Genomic DNA, 19,873 nt, shown 5'->3' on the forward strand with positions numbered 1-19,873 from the left:
AATTGTTCTTGGTTCCCTCCGAGCTGAACAATGTGGGGTTTGCTCTGGGATAAATACCTCTGGTTGTACTTGGGCAAACAGCTCTGGTGAAGTAGAAATAGAACTAGATAAAACCCAGGCACAATCCAAGTGGTTAAATCAGTGTCCGCTGATTTCTTTTTAGCCGACTGCCCTCAGGAATTGCATCCTGGTTTAGATCAATCCTCCAATTTGGACTCAGCATTTTGTTTATTATTATTATTGGAATTTTTATCATTGTAAAACTTTGTGTGTCCTTTATATAGCTCAATGTTATAAGGATGCCACCCAGGTAATGGTCACTTAGCATTTTGGAACGATTTCTAAAGTGTATGAGACATTCCATGAGGAAGGTCCAGAAACTGCAGAAGATATTTGGCCTTAGGATCTGACGGTACAGCCTTTCTCTGCTCTGGCACTAACGTTGCTCAAATGTGGCCTAAGCCTCCTAAGACAATCACTTTCCCTCCTACGTGGACACGACACACTGAGAATGAGCCTTCATGGTGACACGGGATCACTGATGCTTGATGGTCGATCAGCAATACCTTCCAATGGTTGAGATCTACAAAGCTTTCAGAGAAAGATCTAGATCAAAAAGGGGAAAGGTGAAAAACTGACATGACAATCCATTTTAAAAGGGGGTTGGGATGCCCATTGTAGAGAAACCACCTCACCTGCTTTTGTTTGAACTGGGCCAAAACCCGTGGAGTGGGCAAAACGGCAACTGCTTTTAAGCATTGTTTGACAAGTCAGCAGAACAGACATCTGATCATAAGGCTCATAGTTGCGGAATTTCTGAAGATAAAACCAGTGGTCAATCAATGCATAACCCAAAGTAGCTTACCTTGTTAACACCCACAGAGAACTTCTTCCTTTCTTTGTAACTGAACACAAATCCGTCTGCCATCATTTCACTTATGCATAAGCTATATTTATCCAATAATTACTGTATAAGTATTTTGATCAAACTCTTACCTGTTAGGTCAATTAAAAGTAATAAGATTAAAGATTTGATTTTTACCTTCATTTATTCCTTCTCCAACACTTTTCCTTTCCATGTGTACATTTGACTTTCTGATCTCTATCATTTTCTTTCTGAGGAACTTCTTTTAACATCTCTTGCAAGGCAGGTCTGCAAGGAGCAAATCTTCATCTCAGAAAGTCTTTATATCTCCTTCACTTGTGAGGGATAATTTCATTGGATACGGAATTCCAGATTAGTGGGGTATTCTTTCTTTCAACACTTTGCATATTTCACTTCACTCTCTTGCTTGAATGGTTTCTAAAGGGAAGTTTGATGTAATTTTTAACCTTGTTTCTGTAGAGACAGGTAAAGTGTTTTTTTTTCCTCTGGCTTCTTTCAAGATTTTGTCTTGCTTTTCTGAAATTTGAATATTATATGCCCAGATACAGATTTTTTAGTATTTATCCTGCATGTTCTTAGTTTCCTGGATCTGTGGTTTGGTGTCTGTTAGTAATTTTGGAAAATTCTTCGCCATTATTATTACAAATATTTTTTCTGTTCCTTTCTTTTTTACCTTCTGCTATTTCCCTTAAGTGTATTTTACACCTATTGTAATTATCTTACAGCTCTTGGATATTCGGTTCCTTTTTATTTTTAGTTTTTAATTCTTTTTTCTCTTGCTTTTCAGTTTGAAAAGTTTCTATGAACCTCTCTTCAAACTCACTGATTCTTTCCTCAGCCATGTCCACTAAACTGATGAGACCATTAGATACATTCTTCATTTCTTTTATAGTGATTCTGGTTTCCAGTACTTCCTTTTGATTTTAACAGTTTCCATCTCTCTGCTTAGAGTACTCAGGTATTTTTCCATGTTGTCCACTTTTTCCATTAAAGCCTTTGGCCTATTTATCATAGTTATTTTAAATTCAGGCTTGATATTTCCAAAATCTCTGCCATATCTGAATCTGGTTCCGATGCTAGTTTTTCCCTTCAGACTATTTATTGTCTTTTAGCATGCATTGTAATTTTTTGTGGAAAGCTGGACGGATGTATCAGGTAAAAAGAACTGACATACATAGACCCTTAGTGTGAGGTATTATATTTATCTAGCTAAGAGTTAGGCTGTGTTTACTGTTTGCTGCAGCTGTGGTTTCAGAGGATAAAATCTTCTCTAGTGTCCTTGTTTCTGTGTCCTCTCTTGCCTTTGGGTTTCTCCAGAGACTCCTTATTAAATGGATCTCAGGTTTGCAGTTCTTCTGGTGTAACCCCACTGTTATTATACAGAAGGCCCACTGCCTTGGTGGCAAGGTGTGGAGAAAGGAGAAGCCTTCCATAATCCTTTAATAGGTCTCAGTCCTTTGTAAATCCATCCATGTTGCCAGGGTGTGGCCTTCACAAATGTTTCTCAGCTTCCTTCCCCCTCTCCAACCTCCGGTGATATAGAAAGGCTAGAGTGGGCTAGATTTGGATATCTCTCCTCAGGTCAGTTAGGCTTCAGTAAAAAGCCCAAAAAACCCTTGCAAAAATTAGTTAGGCTCTAGTAAAATAGCTTTCCTGGAGGGCAATCGCTGTTAAAGAGAACAGAGAGCTCTGGGCATTTTTGAGAATGGTTACTTTCCCCTATCCCCCTGCCCAGAGCAGGAGCGGCTTTTTCTCTGGTCTTCACCAACCCAGGAAAGCCTCTGGAGGTGAAACTTACTAGTAGTTCATTACCATGGCAGATTGTGATCAATGCTAAGAATGAAAAGTACAGGGTACTATGATAGCACATAATAAGGGAAACTGAAATTGTCCATGGGATCAAGGAAGGTTTTCTGAAGGGAAAGAACTAAGTGGAGGAACAGGGAAAACTTTTCAAGCAAAGGAAATAGCATCTGCAATTGCTCTGAGGTCAGAAGGAATACAGAACATTCGAGTGAATGAAAGAAGAATCAGGGTAGTCACACAAGGGAGAGTGGCTCCAGATGACAATGGAGAGGTAAGTAGGCCAGGAGATTTGATAGTTATTCTAAGAACGAGAAGCAACTTTAGGATTACTAGAGTCAGAGTCTAGATAGACGTTTGGGCTGGAAATAAAGCAGGAAAAATAATGGACATTTTCTTAGGTGTTCCTTTCAGTTGCTCTTCTCCACTAATATATCACTCTAGTTTTTCTGTCATTTTTGAGTCTATTCCAAGGGTTCTAATCTGGGGAGTCTGACTTCAAGGAGTGCCTGAACCAGCAGAAATTATATGCGACATTTTGTGTACACAGACACATGTATTCTGTGAAGGATAAAAGGTCCACAGTTTTATAGAAGGGTTCTGTAATTCTCCCAACAAATTGGGAGTGGGCGAGAGCTAAGGATTACGTTCTTCCATGAAGTTAAAATTAATAACCAACATCTTGCTAATTGGAAGTTATATCAATGTAAAGTGTCAAAAACCAAGTATTCATTTATTAAAAAAGAGAAATACAGGACAAATGAACATTAAAGTCTAATGAATATACTGTTTATAGTCCAGACCAGATATAGTCCCATCCTTTATAACTTCTTCACGTTGGAGACTGAATATGAATTGGTGATAGTCACAACCTTAAATATTGCAAAATTATGAATTCACATTCATATGATCAAAAAATGATTATATTATACCAATATAGTTATAGGGTTAATTTGAATTTCAGTCATTAGAAAACAGGTAACCCATGAGTTGTGTTATTTATATAGGATAACCTTCTACATTGCCTTCACCTTCAAGGTAATATGCTGCCTACTCATCTGGCAGATTCCATGAGCAGGGGGAGAATAAAAATCAGGACTTCCTTGTTCATCCTCTAAAAGTTTCTCGAGTTTGGACGGCGCAGACGAGACATCTCTGCCTTCTAAGTGTGAGTCTTGAACTCTCCTGGTCTGCACACTGACATCTCATTCACACCTACAGACCTGAATTCCCAAGGTCTGTCTGTGTCTCTGTCGCACCACACACACACACACACACACACGCACATGCACACTCACTCACTCACTCGCTCTGTAATTGCATTATCTCTCTACCAATGCATGACTCACCCCTTTCCGCGCACCTTGAATCAAAACTATCAGACCCTGAATGTTCTCCGGCGCTGGATAGCGACTCTCCCGGCTCCTCCTCCTTTGTTTTTATTCTCGCGGCGCGGGGCCAGTTCTCAGGTTTCCAACCACGACTGGTCAACTGGAGGTCCGATTGGCTGCAGTAGGAAGAGGAGCAGAGACCTCACCAAATCACAAACCTAGGATTTTCATTTTACTTGGTCTCCTCCCTAGAATCCTGGCCACAGGAGTGCATGGTTTCTCTTCCAGGAACCCTTGCCTGAGGTTGCTATGGAGATAGGACGCTGCAACTTGCGGAGCCGCCTGGACCCAGAAATCGCTTAGCCGACCTCAGCAAACCGACTGTTTTGCGTTGCCTCTTTCCATATCTGCACTCCCCCCCTTCATCCAGAACTTTGTTTTTTCTTGACTCCTTCCATGGAAGACTTGACATCCCCGAAGCAAGAAAAAGAAAACCAAGAACTGGGGGAAGCAGGGCGGCCATGGGAAGAAATAGCAGCTTCTTCCCAAGATCCCGAGTCTGCGTTATCTGAGCCCCTGGAGTCGGAGCAGTGGCCGGAAACTGGACCCCAACCCAGAAGCAGCCTTCCTCAGAGCCCACTGTCTAGATCCAGCACTCCTCTGGATGACCTCCGGGGACCAGGTGCATCATCTCCACCTTCCCCTCCTCAGGAGGCCTCTTTCACTCCTTCAACCCTGGCTCTGGCCGGACAGGAGCTTGCGATCCCGTGGCAGTCAGACAAAACCGCTGTGAATGTGAATCCCAAAGCTGGGACACCTCGCTCCCAGCATTTGGAACTACCCACTATCTCTGATAAAGGAGAATCTACTGCTCCTCAAACATGCCAATCAGAGGGAAACACCTTTCAACAGTCTCAGCAAACCAAACGTCTCCTGTATGGACCAGAAGATGGGAGCGATAACAACTCTAAACAAAAAGAGCTGACATTTAACGTTTTTCAGGAGGAGGACTCAAACAGTAACTATGATCTGGATCACGCTGAGCCTGGGGTCTCTGAAGTGGCCCCCAGCCTGCTTGAGATTGCCATTCAGAGTGCTAAGGCTTACCTACTGAAGACCAGTAGCAAGTCTGGCTTAAATTTGTAAGTCTTTTTTTTTTTTTTTAAGATTTTATTTATTTGACGGAGAGAGAGACAGCGAGAGAGGGAGCACAAGCAGGGGGAGTGGGAGAGGGAGAAGCAGGCTTCCCGCCGAGCAGGGAGCCCGATGCGGGGCTCGATCCCATGACCCTGAGATCATGACCTGAGCCGAAGGCAGTCGCTCAACCAACTGAGCCACCCAGGTGCCCCTTAAATTTATAAGTCTTAAAGGGAAAAAGGAGGGAGGGGGATTTGGCAAAGAAAAGGGGGTGTGAGTATCTTTGTGTGAGAGTGTGTTTCTGTGGATGAATGGAAATATATTCGAGGGGCGCCTGGGTGACTCAGTCGTTAAGTGTCTGCCTTGGGCTCAGGTCATGGTCCCAGGGTCCTGGGATCGAGCCCCGCATTGGGCTCCCTGCTCAGCGGGAAGCCTGCTTCTCCCTCTCCCACTCCCCCTGCTTGTGTTTCCTCTCTCGCTGTCTGTCAAATAAATAAATAAAACTTAAAAAATATATATTTGAAAAGTCTGCATTAGTAGGAGAGAGTTAGTGGCTTTAATAACTCTTTGCATCACAGAACTCAAAATAGGTCTTTGATAGGGATTCTTTTAACTTCTTTAAAGACCCTTGGCACACAGAAATAAAACCTAGGAATTATGGAATCTTGGGTTTAAAAGAGATCATGAAGATAGTGAAGTCCAAGCATCTCTCCAAGATGCTTATAAAAAGCAACTGTCTACCAGTGATAGGGAGTGCATGGCATCTCATCTGAGCATCCTGGTGCTTGTCTGGCTTGATTTTGAGCCACCCCCACCCTCAGGCCAGTGCGGGTGGGGGGGGCGGCGGTTACTACCCACTATCTCAGCCACCCAGAACTGTCCTGATTTGAGCGCTGGATGTTCTGCATCCTGAAAAACCCCTCAGTCTGGGGCAAACTAGGAGAATTGGTCACAGTAATTTAAGTTCTGAAGAATTTTTTAAATTAACATTTAATGTGAGAAATCTTCCAGAAACCCTGAGATTGACAATTCAAAAGATTATTTCTAAAGCCCTGTTTTAAACTACAATTTACTAAGTTTCAAGGATGTGATTTATACTCAGTAGTGGATTCTACTTGAATTTGTCATATAAACTTATTGTCATAATTCTCTGGGTTAAATAACAAGCATGAATTTACAAACTGTGTTAAAATTCCAGAAAAACTCATTATAAATACTTGAGAGTTCACTAACAATTTAAAACTGAACACAAAACATCAAAATGGAAAAATTTCCTTTACTGAATTATTTTGGAACTGACATTACTTAAATATCTAAATTTTATTTTATTGCCAAATGCTAAGTCTCTGAGGTCATAAATTAATATCTTCTATAATATTCACTATTATCTTCTAAGTACTTTAGAGCCTGCATTTAAAAACTGCTCAATAACAGATGACTTTAACTCTCTTATATGCAGATCTTATTTGATAGTCATGAAAAATATTTTTTTGTTGTAATTAAAACAGTCTTTTACTAAAATACAAGGTCTGATATTGGTTTTACTCTTTTGAATAAAAAGCCTACAAAAAGAACTGCATCCTCTTTTTTTGCCATTCTATTAAAACAAATTATTAAATCTTCCAAATTAAAAAAGCTATAAATATGAATTAAAATCTAATAAACATATTTTATAATTTGACACAAAGGCATTTTCAGGTTGAAGCATGGAATGCTTGTTCGAAAGTTGTTTGACATGGATATTATCTGGAATTTTCTCTTTTTGGGTAGATATGATCATCTTTCTGATATGCTGACCAAGGTCTTAGATGAGCGTCCTGAAAATGCTGTGGACATCATTGAAAGTATCAGCCAAGATGTGAAGATGGAACATTTTAGGAAAAAATTAGATACACTCCAAAATGAGAATGAGATGCTTCCAATATATGAAATAGCAGAGAAGCAAAAGGCCCTTTTTCTCAATGGAAATTTGGAAGGAGCTGACCAAGAACTGGAAGATGAAATAGTAAGTCAAGGCTATAAATTTGAATAGTTCAATCTTAAGGTTTTATTTGAGATGAGTGGGTGTGGCTTGAAATTCTTATAGACTATCTTTTATAGTTTCCTAAATAGTACTTGCAACCTCAATTTCACACCATTCATATCCATGTTTAAGGTTTCTTATTTTTTTACATTGTGTTTTAATATTTCATAGGCTTGGTTGTTTGTTATATGTTTGTGGGGTTGAGCTCCTTGATATCAGAGAAAATGATTCACCTTTTGTATTCTCCAAAGTACCTGATATAGATGTGGGTCTAAAGCTGTTTCTTATTAAATATTTATTGAATCAATGAATTGTCAGATAGTTAAAAGTTGGGCTGCTTGTTTAAGTTGCCTATTTGCCCCTTTAATTTACTAGAATAATTAGAAGTATCTTTAATGTCATTTGCATTATTTTCTAAGGCAACTTCCTCATATTATGTCTTGATATTATGCATTTTACATCAATGGGACATAATATAAGAAGAGAGGGATAAAATATTTATTTTAATCACTATAGACAAAGTGTTGAAAATATTTACAGAGAAAACTGGTGTCAGAGACAAAAAACTATCATTAAAGAATAAAATAAGTTGTACCACAGAAATTTTTGCTCCAAATATTTTTAAAATAGCATCAAGTATTCTGTTTCCTGAATACCCACATGCTTGTAATTTATACTACTGAGTGATTTATACTATACATCTACTGAGCTTCCATGTTGTGTTACCACTAGACTACTTAAAAATCTGTCTGTATACTTGCAAATTTGATGTTTGGTCTAAGATATTTTCGGAAAAAGGTGGAGAGTTCAGTCAAGAAAAACATAGGAGAGTAGGGATCTAGAGAGCAGCTTCATCTTCTAGGGCTCTGCAAGCCTTGTGGGGAGACCAACCTGACACAGTGGGGTACAGAGTACTCAGAAGGCACAGGTGACAGTTGTCAAGGAGTTGACATTGGCTGAACCTTTTCTGAAAATATCTTACTCTAAACATGTGGTTAAATAGCCACACACAGTGAGGACGAGTCTGGGGGCAATCAGTGTGTGGGGATCAGGCAGATAGGCAGACACTCTCAGGGAGGAGTTTATCAAAGAGAAGTCAGACTCCAATATAGGAATGGGGCTTTGGGCTCTCTCTAGGCACAGTCTGACATGGTAGGGATCTGCATCCTAAAACTAGGAGTGAGAACACAAATAAGGTGTTTTGGTCCTGGAACTTGAACCTCCTAACCAGATTTCATAAGTTCTTCCTAATGAGGAGTACGATTTAGAGCCAGGAAGAGCTGAGCCATCAGATGAAGATTAAAAGTTCTACCTCAGACAGTAGAAAGATGCAGGAACAGGAAGACACATAGGTCTTGGAAGTGTTGAAATATGAGCTTTGTGACCAACTCTGTCTCAGACTTAAGACTTAGAGTGTTCGTGTTTCTATTCCTGTCTTTGACCACATGAGAATTCCTGTTCCTAGTTTTCAGCTTTCATTTATTCATTCACCCATTGATTCACACTGTGACTACGTACCGCATGCCAGCTACACATGAACAAAATATACACATGAAATGAAATACACATAAAAAAGACTTTTCTGACTTTAAGTTGCTCACAGTCTAGTGAAAGAAGCAAAAAAGCCTATAAAACTGTTTGATTAGCACAATAATAGAGATAGCATCGTTTGGCGGGAAAAACAGGAGCTTGGGACTAGAATCCTAGCTCAATCACTTACTTGCTGTGTGAGTGTGAGTAAGTGATTTAACCTTTTCAAGCCTCGGGGATAATCACATGGCAACAACTCGAGAGGGTGAGTACTATATATGAAGGGTTTGGCACATACTGGGAATTTAATGGAGAGTAGCAATTGTTATATTGTTTTGACAAGCTATGAAACTGAATGGAGCAATAAATAACTCCACTATTGGGAATTGGGCAAGACTTTGTACTGGAGGTGATATTTCATTTGGGTCATGAAGGACAAGTAGAAGTTCACGAGATAAAGACGATAAGGAATAAATTCTGAGCAAAAAGAACAATACAAAGTCAGGAGACATTATGCAATGTTTGGGAAAGTGAACATGGATTTGAGGGAATGATAGAAACAAAGCAAACAAGGTTTTTAAGCCAGCCTGCTCTTGTGCATTGATAAGAAATTTCTTTCTTCTATATGATGGGAAGTCAATAGAAGCTTTTCATGGAAAATAGCAATGGTCTGACTTTTGGTTTAGAAAGGTAACTCTGGTAATAACGTGGAGGAGAATGAAAGAAGAAAGATTAGAACAGGGGCAAGGAGAGCATTCGAAGCCTTCTGTGACAGGACAAGGAGTCAGGATGGAGACTAGTATGGTAAAAATGAGCTGATGAGGAAGGAATAATGCGAACAACTCTTTAGATGGTAGAATCAATAGGACTCTAACTAGTTAAATATGAAAGTCCAGAGAGTCAGAAGAAACAGGATGATGAAATTAATTTGGGAAACTGAGTGAATGGTGATGTTATTGGCAAAGATTGGTATAAAGAGGAGGTTTTTTTTTTCTGTGACTTTAAACTTTTTTATTGTTATGTTAATCACCATACATTACATCATTAGTTCTTGATGTAGTGTTCCATGATTCATTGTTTGTGCATAACACCCAGTGCTCCACGCAGAACGTGCCCTCTTTAATACCCATCACCAGGCTAACCCATCCCCCCACCCCCCTCCCCTCTAGAACCTTCAGTTTGTTTTTCAGAGTCCATCGTCTCTCATGGTTCGTCTCCCCCTCCGATTTACCCCCCTTCATTCTTCCCCTCCTGCTATCTTCTTCTTTTTCTTTTTTCTTAACATATGTTGCATTATCTGTTTCAGAAGTACAGATCTGTGATTCAAAAAAAGAGAAGGTTTTGAAAGAAATATGAATGCAATCTTAATTTGAAGTACATGTAGACTATTCAGCTGAAATTTCTCATAGGTGACTAGAAACGTAGGTGTAGAACATGGGAGAAAAGTCAAAGTAAGAGAGCTGGATTTTAAACAACCAGGTAACACTTGTAGTGTGTGGAAGCACTCTTCTAAGCATAAAGTACTGAATGATGCCTGAAATTTGAGGACACGAATATTTGGGGCTCAATTAAGGAAAAGGAGCCAATTAGAGACTAAGAAGAAATAGTTACCAAGGGCAGAGTAGGATGGAGAGTGAGATCCACTGTGGAAAACAGTAGGGAGTTTCCTCAAAAAATTAAAAATAGAGATGCCGTATGATCCAATAATTCTACTACTGGGTATTTACCAAAAGAAAACAAAAACACTAATTTGAAAAGATATATGCATGCCTATGTTAATTGCAACATTATTTAAAATGGTCAAGATATGGAAGCAAGCTAAATGTCCATTGAAAGACAAATGGATAAGGACAAGGGAATATTTCACAGCCATAAAAAAGGATGACACTGTGCTACTGTGACAGCATGGATAGACCTAGAATGTATAATGCTAAGTGAAATAAGTCAAACAGAGAAAGACAAATACCATATGATTTTACTCATATGTGGAATCCAAAAAACCACAACAAATTTATAAACAAACAAACAAAAAGCAGAATTAGTCCCATAAATTCAGAGAAGAAAGTGATAGTTGCCAGAGGGGAGGGGGATAGGGGGATGGGCAAAATGGGTGAAGGGGAGTGGGAGACACAGGCTTCCAGTTTTGAAATGAATGTCACAGAAATAAAAGATACAGTATAGGGAATACAGTTAATGATATTGTAATAGTATCATATGGTGACGGATGGCAGCTACACTTGTGGTGAGCACAGCGTAGGTATAAACTTCACTATGGCTACACCTGAAACAAATGTAACATCGTGTGTCAACTACACTCAAATAAAAAAGAAAAAGGAAAAGAAAGTGAGGGGTGCAACACATGCCAAAATGAAAGAGATGAGGATTGTAAAAAGTCATCATGCTTATTTTGACACCAAAATTATAATATAAACAAGAGCAGGTAACTTGTAAGAGCAGCAAAGTGCTCTCAATTCTCCATCTTCAATGTCTAAAATTTGTCTAAATTTATCTAAAATTTGCAAGTGATCCCTATCTTACTTAAATACTTTCTCACAGATGTTTTCTTAGGGTCCACTTGAGACTACTTTTTCACTTCTATTTTTTTATGAAATCATTTTTTATTTTCTTCCTATGTTAAATCCAAAAGTATTTACTATAAGTAGGGGCAAACACCTGACTAAATTATGTTTTCAGGGGAAGTCATGTCTGAGTACTTGTTTTATTATATCTTCCTTTTATTTATCCTATATATTATCTTATATAGAGGGCCATATTGATTTTTATTTATCCTAAATATTATCATTTGTAGATAATAAATACTTATTACTAAGAAAAAATATGGTAATATATACAAACATATATAAACTTTTTCTAAATATATGTAGGAAGATAGATTATATTTTATTATTTCAGGATAGTAAAGGGACCACTTAAATATCTTTTATAAAAAGATGTTGAATTTTTATTATTCATAGTACCTATTAAATTATCCTTAAGATACACACATACAACAAGGCAACTATTATATTGCTAAGTATAAGACACAATGGTAGAAGTTACATTTATAAGTAATGAGAGAAAAATTGGAATAGAGGAATTGTCAGAGTTCGATCTAAACCTCGCAAGAAATGTCAAAGACATGGTGGAGAGAGCAGGTAGAGCTAATACCAAGATGTTGAGAAAGGAAAAGGGAAGCAAGCAGTTTCCTAACATTAACCACAGTGTTTTTGTATCCCCAGGCAGAAAACTCTCTCCCAAATGTAATGGAGTCAGCTTTTTATTTTGAACAAGCTGGAGTTGGTTTGGGCACCGATGAGACTTATCGCATATTTCTTGCCCTCAAGCAGCTTACTGACACCCACCCAATCCAAAGATGCCGCTTCTGGGGCAAGATCTTGGGTCTGGAAATGAATTACATTGTAGCGGAAGTAGAAGTCCGTGAGGGAGAAGATGAAGACGACGTAGAAGACGAAGATGTAATGGAAGAGAGGGACGATGGAGACAGCGAAGCTGATGAAAATGACGAAGAGGAATTACCAAGGACATTTTACAAGACCCCACAGCCTATACCAAAAGAAGAAAGTAGAACAGGGGCCAACAAATATGTGTATTTTGTTTGCAACGAACCAGGAGGACCATGGGTGAAGTTACCATCGGTTACGCCTGCACAAATTGTTATTGCAAGAAAGATCAAGAAGTTTTTCACTGGGCGTTTAGAGACTCCCGTTGTAACCTACCCACCGTTCCCAGGAAATGAGAGCAATTACTTACGAGCGCAGATTGCCAGAATTTCAGCAGGGACCCATGTCAGCCCTCTGGGATTCTATCAGTTTGGTGAACAGGAAGTAGAGGAGGAGGAAGAGGTAGAAGGCAGGCGAGATAGCTTTGAAGAAAACCCCGATTTTGAAGGCATCCAAGTGACTGATCTCGTGGAATCCCTATCCAACTGGGTTCATCATGTCCAACACATCCTCTCTCAGGTAGGGGTTTTGCAATTCTCAGTCGCTCAGCCAATCAGCAAATTTTTATTAAATTCTCTCTACCATGCACAGATATATACAAAACAAAGTTCTTCAGATCCTAGCCAAAGAAACCATTGAAAAATCAAATAAAAACACAAGAGTATTACGAAACTGCCAAGTAGTGTAGATCTGGGATCTTTGAGCACATTTTTATTCCCAGACAGAAATAAAAGAAACATTTCTATGGAGAATTTGACAAGTTATGTGAGAATTTAGATGAATGTGTGTTGTGAAACTATATTTCATACATTAAATATAGATAGATGCATTCCCATTTTGGGAACAGTTCTTTTATTCTATTTCTGTAATACATGGAGCTTTTTTACCAAGAAAAATAAAATATTATAACAAAAATGAAAACAAGTAGTGCTGGATTGGCACCTCCTCTGCCAGGTGCTCTTACTAGCACTTGATATGTATTATCTCATGTAATCCTCGCAACCGTATGGAAGACTAGTATTATCCTGATTTTACAGATGAGGACATTGAGGCAGAGAATTTAGAAAATGTGGAAAAGGGAATATAGCTAATAAGCAACAGAGTCACATGTGAATAGGCAGAAGGGATCTGGCGTCCATCCTCCTAATCACCCTGCTATACTGCCTCATCTGCAGGTAGAAAATCACTACACTTTGATCTATGGAAGAGGGACTCTTATACATCTCTGGATATAAGAGTTACTTAAATGAGCAATAACCCCAAACCTCCTTACCTAACTTAATATCACATTTAAAAATTTGTTATTGCCACTAATAATAGTACCCTACCACTTTCACGTAAATTATTTATTACAAATTAGTAAAGTGCATTATTTTTTTCACTAAGGTTTTGCTGATTTCAAAATATAAATGCTCTGTAACTTTAAGAAGTTGGCAAATTTATGAAATAAATTGTACCATTTTTTGATTGAAACAAGCTAGATCAAAAACCTAGTACTTGGGATGTTGAATGAGTAAGTGATTGATCAAATTCCCATACAGTAGGACCTCCTGCAGATAATTGCTTTAATCCAAATGAATATTCCAATATTTTAAAGTCCTCATTAGATTACTAAATCTTACAATACTCCATTCCCAGGGTCGCTGCAATTGGTTCAACCCCACACAAAAAAGTGAGGAGGAGGAAGAAGAGGAAGACGAAGAAAAAGAAGAAGAAAAAGGAGAAGAGCCTGACTATATGGAACAGGAAGTGGGGCCTCCTCTTTTGACACCAATCTCTGAAGATTTGGGTAATTTTACACAAACTACATAATATACCATGTGTATTATATTCGTATGTAGATACTATGTATACATAATGCGGTATATATAGTATACATACATACGGTAGTATATTTTTATGTATGTACATATAATATACTATATACAGTCTACATATATATGCTATAGTGTTTTTATGCATGTATATATAATATACTATGTATATTATATGGTTAATAAATGGGAGTTGGAAACCTATAAAAAGTGAACAGGAGCCAACATTTCATCCCTTTTCCCCTTCATGTGTTTTGGGACAGTGGGGACTAGAGAATATAGCTGGCCTCACCGCCAACTTTCTCGGACAGAAGGTGAAGGAGTGATGCAGGGAAGAAATGTAAATGTTGCAGCTCTTATGGGAAATGCTGACAGTTGTCTTGTGTACCGTTCTTGTCTTGCATTCTGCAGACCATAACCTGTGGCCACAAACACATGACGTAGTCGTCTGAGGTATTGTGGGTTTTTTAAGTCTACTCTTGTCCTCCCTAGTCTTGTTTCTTCCTCTTCAGTTTCGGAGCAGTTTTGCTTGTAACTCTTGTTCTCTTTCATAAGAATAATTTGATCTTTTATTTGGTTATTCAATAATATTCTCTCTACCACATTGTTCTCCTCTCCCTTTTTAAAACTTTTCTGTTGCACAGATGGACACGTACATGCACACATACATGCATATAAATGATCAAATTTTGTTGTTCCACAATGTTCATAAATTATCCTTCTGACTTTATGTTAAGCTGCTGATGCATAATTTTTCTTCATATGTCAAGTATGTGTGTTTTAATATTTGTAAAAAGATCTCTGTTACACAGTAGATCCCTGTCTATTTAGGAGTTAAGCTTTTGAATTTCTCTTTGGTTTACAGAAATCCAGAATATACCACCTTGGACGACACAGCTGTCCTCAAATCTCATTCCTCAATATGCTCTTGCAGTCCTGAGATCCAACCTTTGGCCTGGAGCGTATGCCGTTTCCAACGGCAAGTAAGTATACAAAGCCATTATCATGATTATTTAAGTGCTGGAAATTATAGTTATCGCTAGAATGCCGTTATGTTCCAGTTTTATTCTTTTTTTTCCTTTTCCCCTCCCTCACCTGCTTCCCCAGGTGAAGTACAAACCTGGGTGAGGCAGTTAGAGTAACCCCAGAGTGACAGACGAGGCTGCCCTGGGTGGTTGTGCAGGGCAGCCGCTCACAAAAACCTGGGGTGAGATCCCAGACCAGGATGGGAGGGAAGAAAGAGTATGGCGCAGTCTACCCAGAGTAAGGGGTTGGGAGGAGGGATACCTAGGAAGGTCCAGGCCATGAGCCAGATGTCATGTTCAGCACTCGTACTTACATCTTCCCTATGAGTTCTTATCACAACTCTGGGGAGAGAGGTCCCCCATTTCACAGCTTAAGAAATGGGGCTGCGATAAAGAGAGAGAAAGAGGCTGGAGGCAGATGATGAAGTCCCCAGATTCCATAGCGGGTACAACGTCACTGCCTACGACGAGCTTCTTCCTGTTGCTGAGTTGACCACTCCCGGGGAACCTACACCACCACAATCTGTGAGGCTATTTTCTCACTGGAGGGATTTTCTCAGTGGTGTCTGTTTCTGGAGCCAAGGCTGGGCCAGGAATGCTCAGGAAGGAGGAGAAGGGGGTTACTCTTGTTTTAACTCATCTTGGCATGTCAAGTGTGTGTGCCATAAGATTCAGTCAAGTGACATCTATACTACGTAGTAAAGCGTCAGATTTAGAACACCAGAGTAATTCAGACCTCTGTCCTAATATGGTTTTTATTCTGATTATTTGAGTCATAGACTTACTCATTTTCTAGGATTAATGGAGTAGTTCTATGCACTGTTTAGTTTGAATCTCATATAATTTTTGTCGGATATCTTGAGAAAAAATAATTTAAAATATGTATTATTTTAGCTATTGCTTTCAAGAGAATTAGGATCAAGCGGATACTCAGTGTCCTTTTTTTTTTTTTTTTTAAGATTTTATCTATCCATTTGACAGAGAGAGACACAGCGAGAGAGGGAACACAGGCAGGGGGAGTGGCAGGGGGAGAGGGAGAAGCAGGCTTCCCGCCGAGCAGGGAGCCCGACGCGGGGCTCAATCCCGGGACCCTGGGACCATGACCCGAGCCGAAGGCAGCCGCTCAACGCCTGAGCCCCCCAGGCGCCCCGATACTCAGTGTCCTTTTATGCCTCACCCAGAACATACACTTCCACTTGTCTTATGCTTCCATTTCTCGTCTAAGAACCCAGTGTCAGAAGCTCAGCTAAGCTGGAGAGAGAGCTGAGCTGCCAAATGTGAGAGATGCCATTAAAGCCACAAGCCAAAAATGAAAAGCTTTTGATCATTTACTGTGACAATACAAGCAAGAGAAAACTCTGACTGCTCCTGTCCCGTTTTCCTTCATGGAATGGCACACCGATGGAAGGTCGGTGCGTCAGTGTAGATGTAGAGGTCATCTCACTGAGGAGTCCCCAGATATCAGGCTTCTGCAATTTTATGGCCTCAAGGGCCCAGGAAGCTGGTGGAGGGTGGGGGTAAGGGCTAGAAGTGAAAAAGTACCGAGTACTGAGTCAGAGTAGAGAGAAGTGTCTTTAAGGTGCCCCCCTTCCACAACCCCATAAGGAGGCCTTGGCAGAGGCACCTGAAGACCTTTGCTGAAGGCCTCCGATAAGACCTAGAGTGAAGGCAGCTGTGCTAGGAACTCAACTATGCAAAGAGCATGGCGGGCCGGATGGGTCAGAGTCTTTGACTAGAACTTTCCTTCAGAGACTGCAGTGCGCTGGCTGGGCATCAAGTATGGCACAGAAACAGCAGTTTTCCCATGAGGCCTGCCAGATAAAGCTTGACAACTGCATATGGGTAGGCCTGAAACACCACACACAGGTTTGTGACCAATCACAAGCATCCTCCGCCATACCAACAATTTGCCAGGTTGGCAAGTTTTTAATTCTTCCTAACTGTAAAGAGGATTAGTAACTTTTAAACTTGTTTCGTTTTTCCTGAAAATAGCAGTTAAATGATTAAAGATGGCGGTCTAGGTGTAGGGTACATTTTGACCGAGTTTGGCCAGCCTCTTAACCAGCTTAAGCAGTTTGGATCACAGTAGTGTCCTGTGGTAGAAGAATCATCGAGGGCTAGTTCATCCCTAGCACTTCAAATGGAGTGTTTTAAAATTATGGGACTATGACACTGAGAGTGATCAGCTTTTACAGAAGAGAAGGATCAACTTCTCTTACTGAAAAAGGATATAATGATCATCTACTTTCTTTTCAAACTTTATAGAAAGTTTGAAAATTTCTACATAGGCTGGGGTCATAAATATAGTCCAGACAACTATACACCCCCAGCTCTACCACCAGTTTACCAAGAGTACCCCAGTGGAGCCGAAATTACAGAAATGGATGATCCTAGTGTGGAAGAAGAGCGGGCTTTCAAAGCTGCACAGGAGCAAGCAGCTGCTCTTCCAGTTGAAGAAATGGAAGAAACTGAGGAAGATGAAGATGAGGAAGATTATGACGAAGAATAGTATCAGCCCAGTCTTGTGTGAGACTGGTACACATATACTGTGTGGACCCGATTTTACATATATAATATGTAGTATAGAATTACATAAAATTGGCACCTATTCATGTGCAAAATGTCATTCCTTGAAAATGTCAAGTTTGGAATTCCATATGTGCAATAGCTAATATGTACTTCTAGAAAGACACTCGATGGATTTTCCAGAGGCTAAAGGACATGTTCTCATATCGTTGTTCTAATGGCTACAGCTAATAGAATAATGTGCATTCTTTAAAAAAAAAAAAAAGTCTTAGGTTTAATTTCGAATATGGCAAACATGGAAAGATGTAATCCACAAAATCTTCTTGGGGACTTTAATATTTGTCAGTGGGTGCTGGGACCAAAATTATTGATAATCCCTGAATCAAAGCATGTATTTTTAACCAGTCTGTGATACTATATGCAAATATTGTGTATGTATGTTTGTATGGGGGGTGGGTTGTTTTTTGTTTTGTTTTGTTGAGGACAGGATTTATAATTCTATCACCTGCTCAAGGGCTGGGAACACTCAAAATTTTAACACTTTTACTTGTTACTTCTTAAAAAATGTTCTCAGCCTGCCTCCTTTATCCTATAGAAATTGGTTTGATCTGACTGGGGAAAAATGATCTGCACACAGATGGCTAGCCGGGATATCCAAAGACTTCACACTACAGTTTTTCTACTACTGTTTCTCTAATAAAACTAATTATTATTTCCATTCACTAAAAAAGTATTTTTAAGTCCTCTCTGTGCCAGGCACTCTGAGACTACTTAAAAAGTAGACATTGCTCCTGAAATCTTAGAGCTTCCATTCAAGGAGGGGAATATGCAAAGAGAAATAGAAAATTAGAACAGATTGCAACTTAGCAGAGGTATCGTGATAAAAATGTCACAGGGTACCATAGAACAGTGTTTCTCAGTCTGTGAAGTACCAATTTAAAAATAAAAATTGTAACTCAAAACGCCATTATTTTTGTAAAATAAAGTATCACAGCAATTCTAATTTCTGTAATTATCTTGTCAAGGACTGGCAGTCCTCAGATGACTGATCTATCTACACTTTGAAAAACACTGCTATCAAACACTTAGAAGGTGCATTTAATCCAGACATGAGTCTTGCAGAGAGCACTTCCAAGAGGTGGAGAACTATGGGTAGAAGGGTCCTAGGCAGGATCAACTGTTTTTTTGGCAAAGGATTTTAGGCTGGAAGGAGTAGAACTTTGAGGGTGGTGAGAGATGCACCTGGAGAGGTAAGCAGGGCCCAGGTTGTGTGGAATGTCTGGACTTTATCCAGGAGCAATGAAGACTCACCTAGGAAGTCACCAAATCACATCTGTATTTCAAAACATTTGGTTTACGTGTGGAAGACTGACTGACAGAGGATCAAGACAGGGAGACCAGTTAGGAGATTACTGCATTATCTAGAGAAAAGGTAATGGTGGCTTGAAACAAGATAAAGTAGAAACCTGGTTACCTGTCTGAGGGACAGAGTATTAGGAAAGATGGTTTCCAGAATTTTCTGATTGGCAATATTATTCATTCTTGGAGTGCAGCTTTTACTATTTGATGGAGTAGCTAATATTTATAAAACCGTATTCAAGTATGTTCTTCCTTTTTCGTGTTGCTTTTTGTTGTTGTTGTGTAATATCCATTCCTTATCTACTCTGATTTCCTTTTGAGAAACTGCCTCTGTCCCATGGCCAAGTCTCACGCCAATCAGATGTGGCCTTTCTAGAATCTGAATTTTGAGCAGAGACATCCGACCTCGGCTCCTAACCTGATAGTTCCGCTATGAATCAGATCACATTCTAGCCTCTAGAATTGTCTTTGTTCCAGCACAGTTTCCTAGTTACTGGTGTATTCTCTGAGCTTCTGATAATCTTTCAATGAATTCCCTTCTGCTCAAATTGGCTGACATAGGATTCCTACCTGCAACCTTACTTGACACAGCCAACATGAATCTGAAAGTTTCTTTCCTGCAGGACATGTTAAACCCAAAGTTTTAATTCACAGTTGTATGTGTAAGAGTATAAATATTTAACAAAAGCAAATCCCTCTTTTTAGAGCTATACCTGTTAAATATTAAGGTAATTTCTAAGTGATGAGGAGGGAATTTCATTATATGTGTTTTATAACAAAAGAAAGCAGAATGCCCAAATGTAAGAGCTTGGAAGTGAGACAGCCGGGGTTCACACCCTGGATTACAATAATTTTCTTGGGAAAATTACAAACTTTGCAGAGCTTCAGCTTCCTTACAGGACTAACAGAATTTGTCTCACAGAATTGAAGATTACAGTAATTAATACATGGAAAATACTAAGAATACTTAACACAAGG

At 39.4% G+C, this 19,873-nt stretch overlaps 1 protein-coding gene and 1 long non-coding RNA gene across 3 annotated transcripts; one reads left to right on the plus strand and one right to left on the minus strand.

Annotated features, from left to right (window-relative positions):
- Positions 1–221: 221 nt before the first annotated feature.
- On the minus strand, positions 222–4,191 carry LOC141372981 (uncharacterized). 2 transcript variants are annotated; one of them, XR_012378541.1, is made up of 3 exons: positions 4,053–4,191; positions 696–816; positions 222–606 (listed from the first exon to the last, which is right to left on the minus strand). It is a non-coding gene; the product is annotated as an uncharacterized lncRNA (long non-coding RNA). The 2 variants fall into 2 exon arrangements; XR_012378540.1 differs by having other exon boundaries at positions 4,039–4,137.
- A 285-nt stretch (positions 4,192–4,476) lies between these two features.
- On the plus strand, positions 4,477–19,805 carry RSPH4A (radial spoke head component 4A). Its single transcript, XM_073893823.1, has 6 exons — positions 4,477–5,162; positions 6,928–7,162; positions 11,950–12,690; positions 13,810–13,960; positions 14,851–14,968; positions 17,276–19,805. Exons 1-6 carry the CDS (start codon positions 4,477–4,479, stop codon positions 17,517–17,519), a joined length of 2,175 nt encoding a protein of 724 aa, XP_073749924.1. The 3' UTR covers positions 17,520–19,805.
- The last annotated feature ends 68 nt before the right edge of the window (positions 19,806–19,873 follow it).

Source organism: Callorhinus ursinus, unplaced genomic scaffold (assembly GCF_003265705.2).
Source record: "Callorhinus ursinus isolate GAN/ISIS: 27379988/994484 unplaced genomic scaffold, GSC_fseal_2.0 scaffold6, whole genome shotgun sequence".
Taxonomy (NCBI): domain Eukaryota; kingdom Metazoa; phylum Chordata; class Mammalia; order Carnivora; family Otariidae; genus Callorhinus; species Callorhinus ursinus.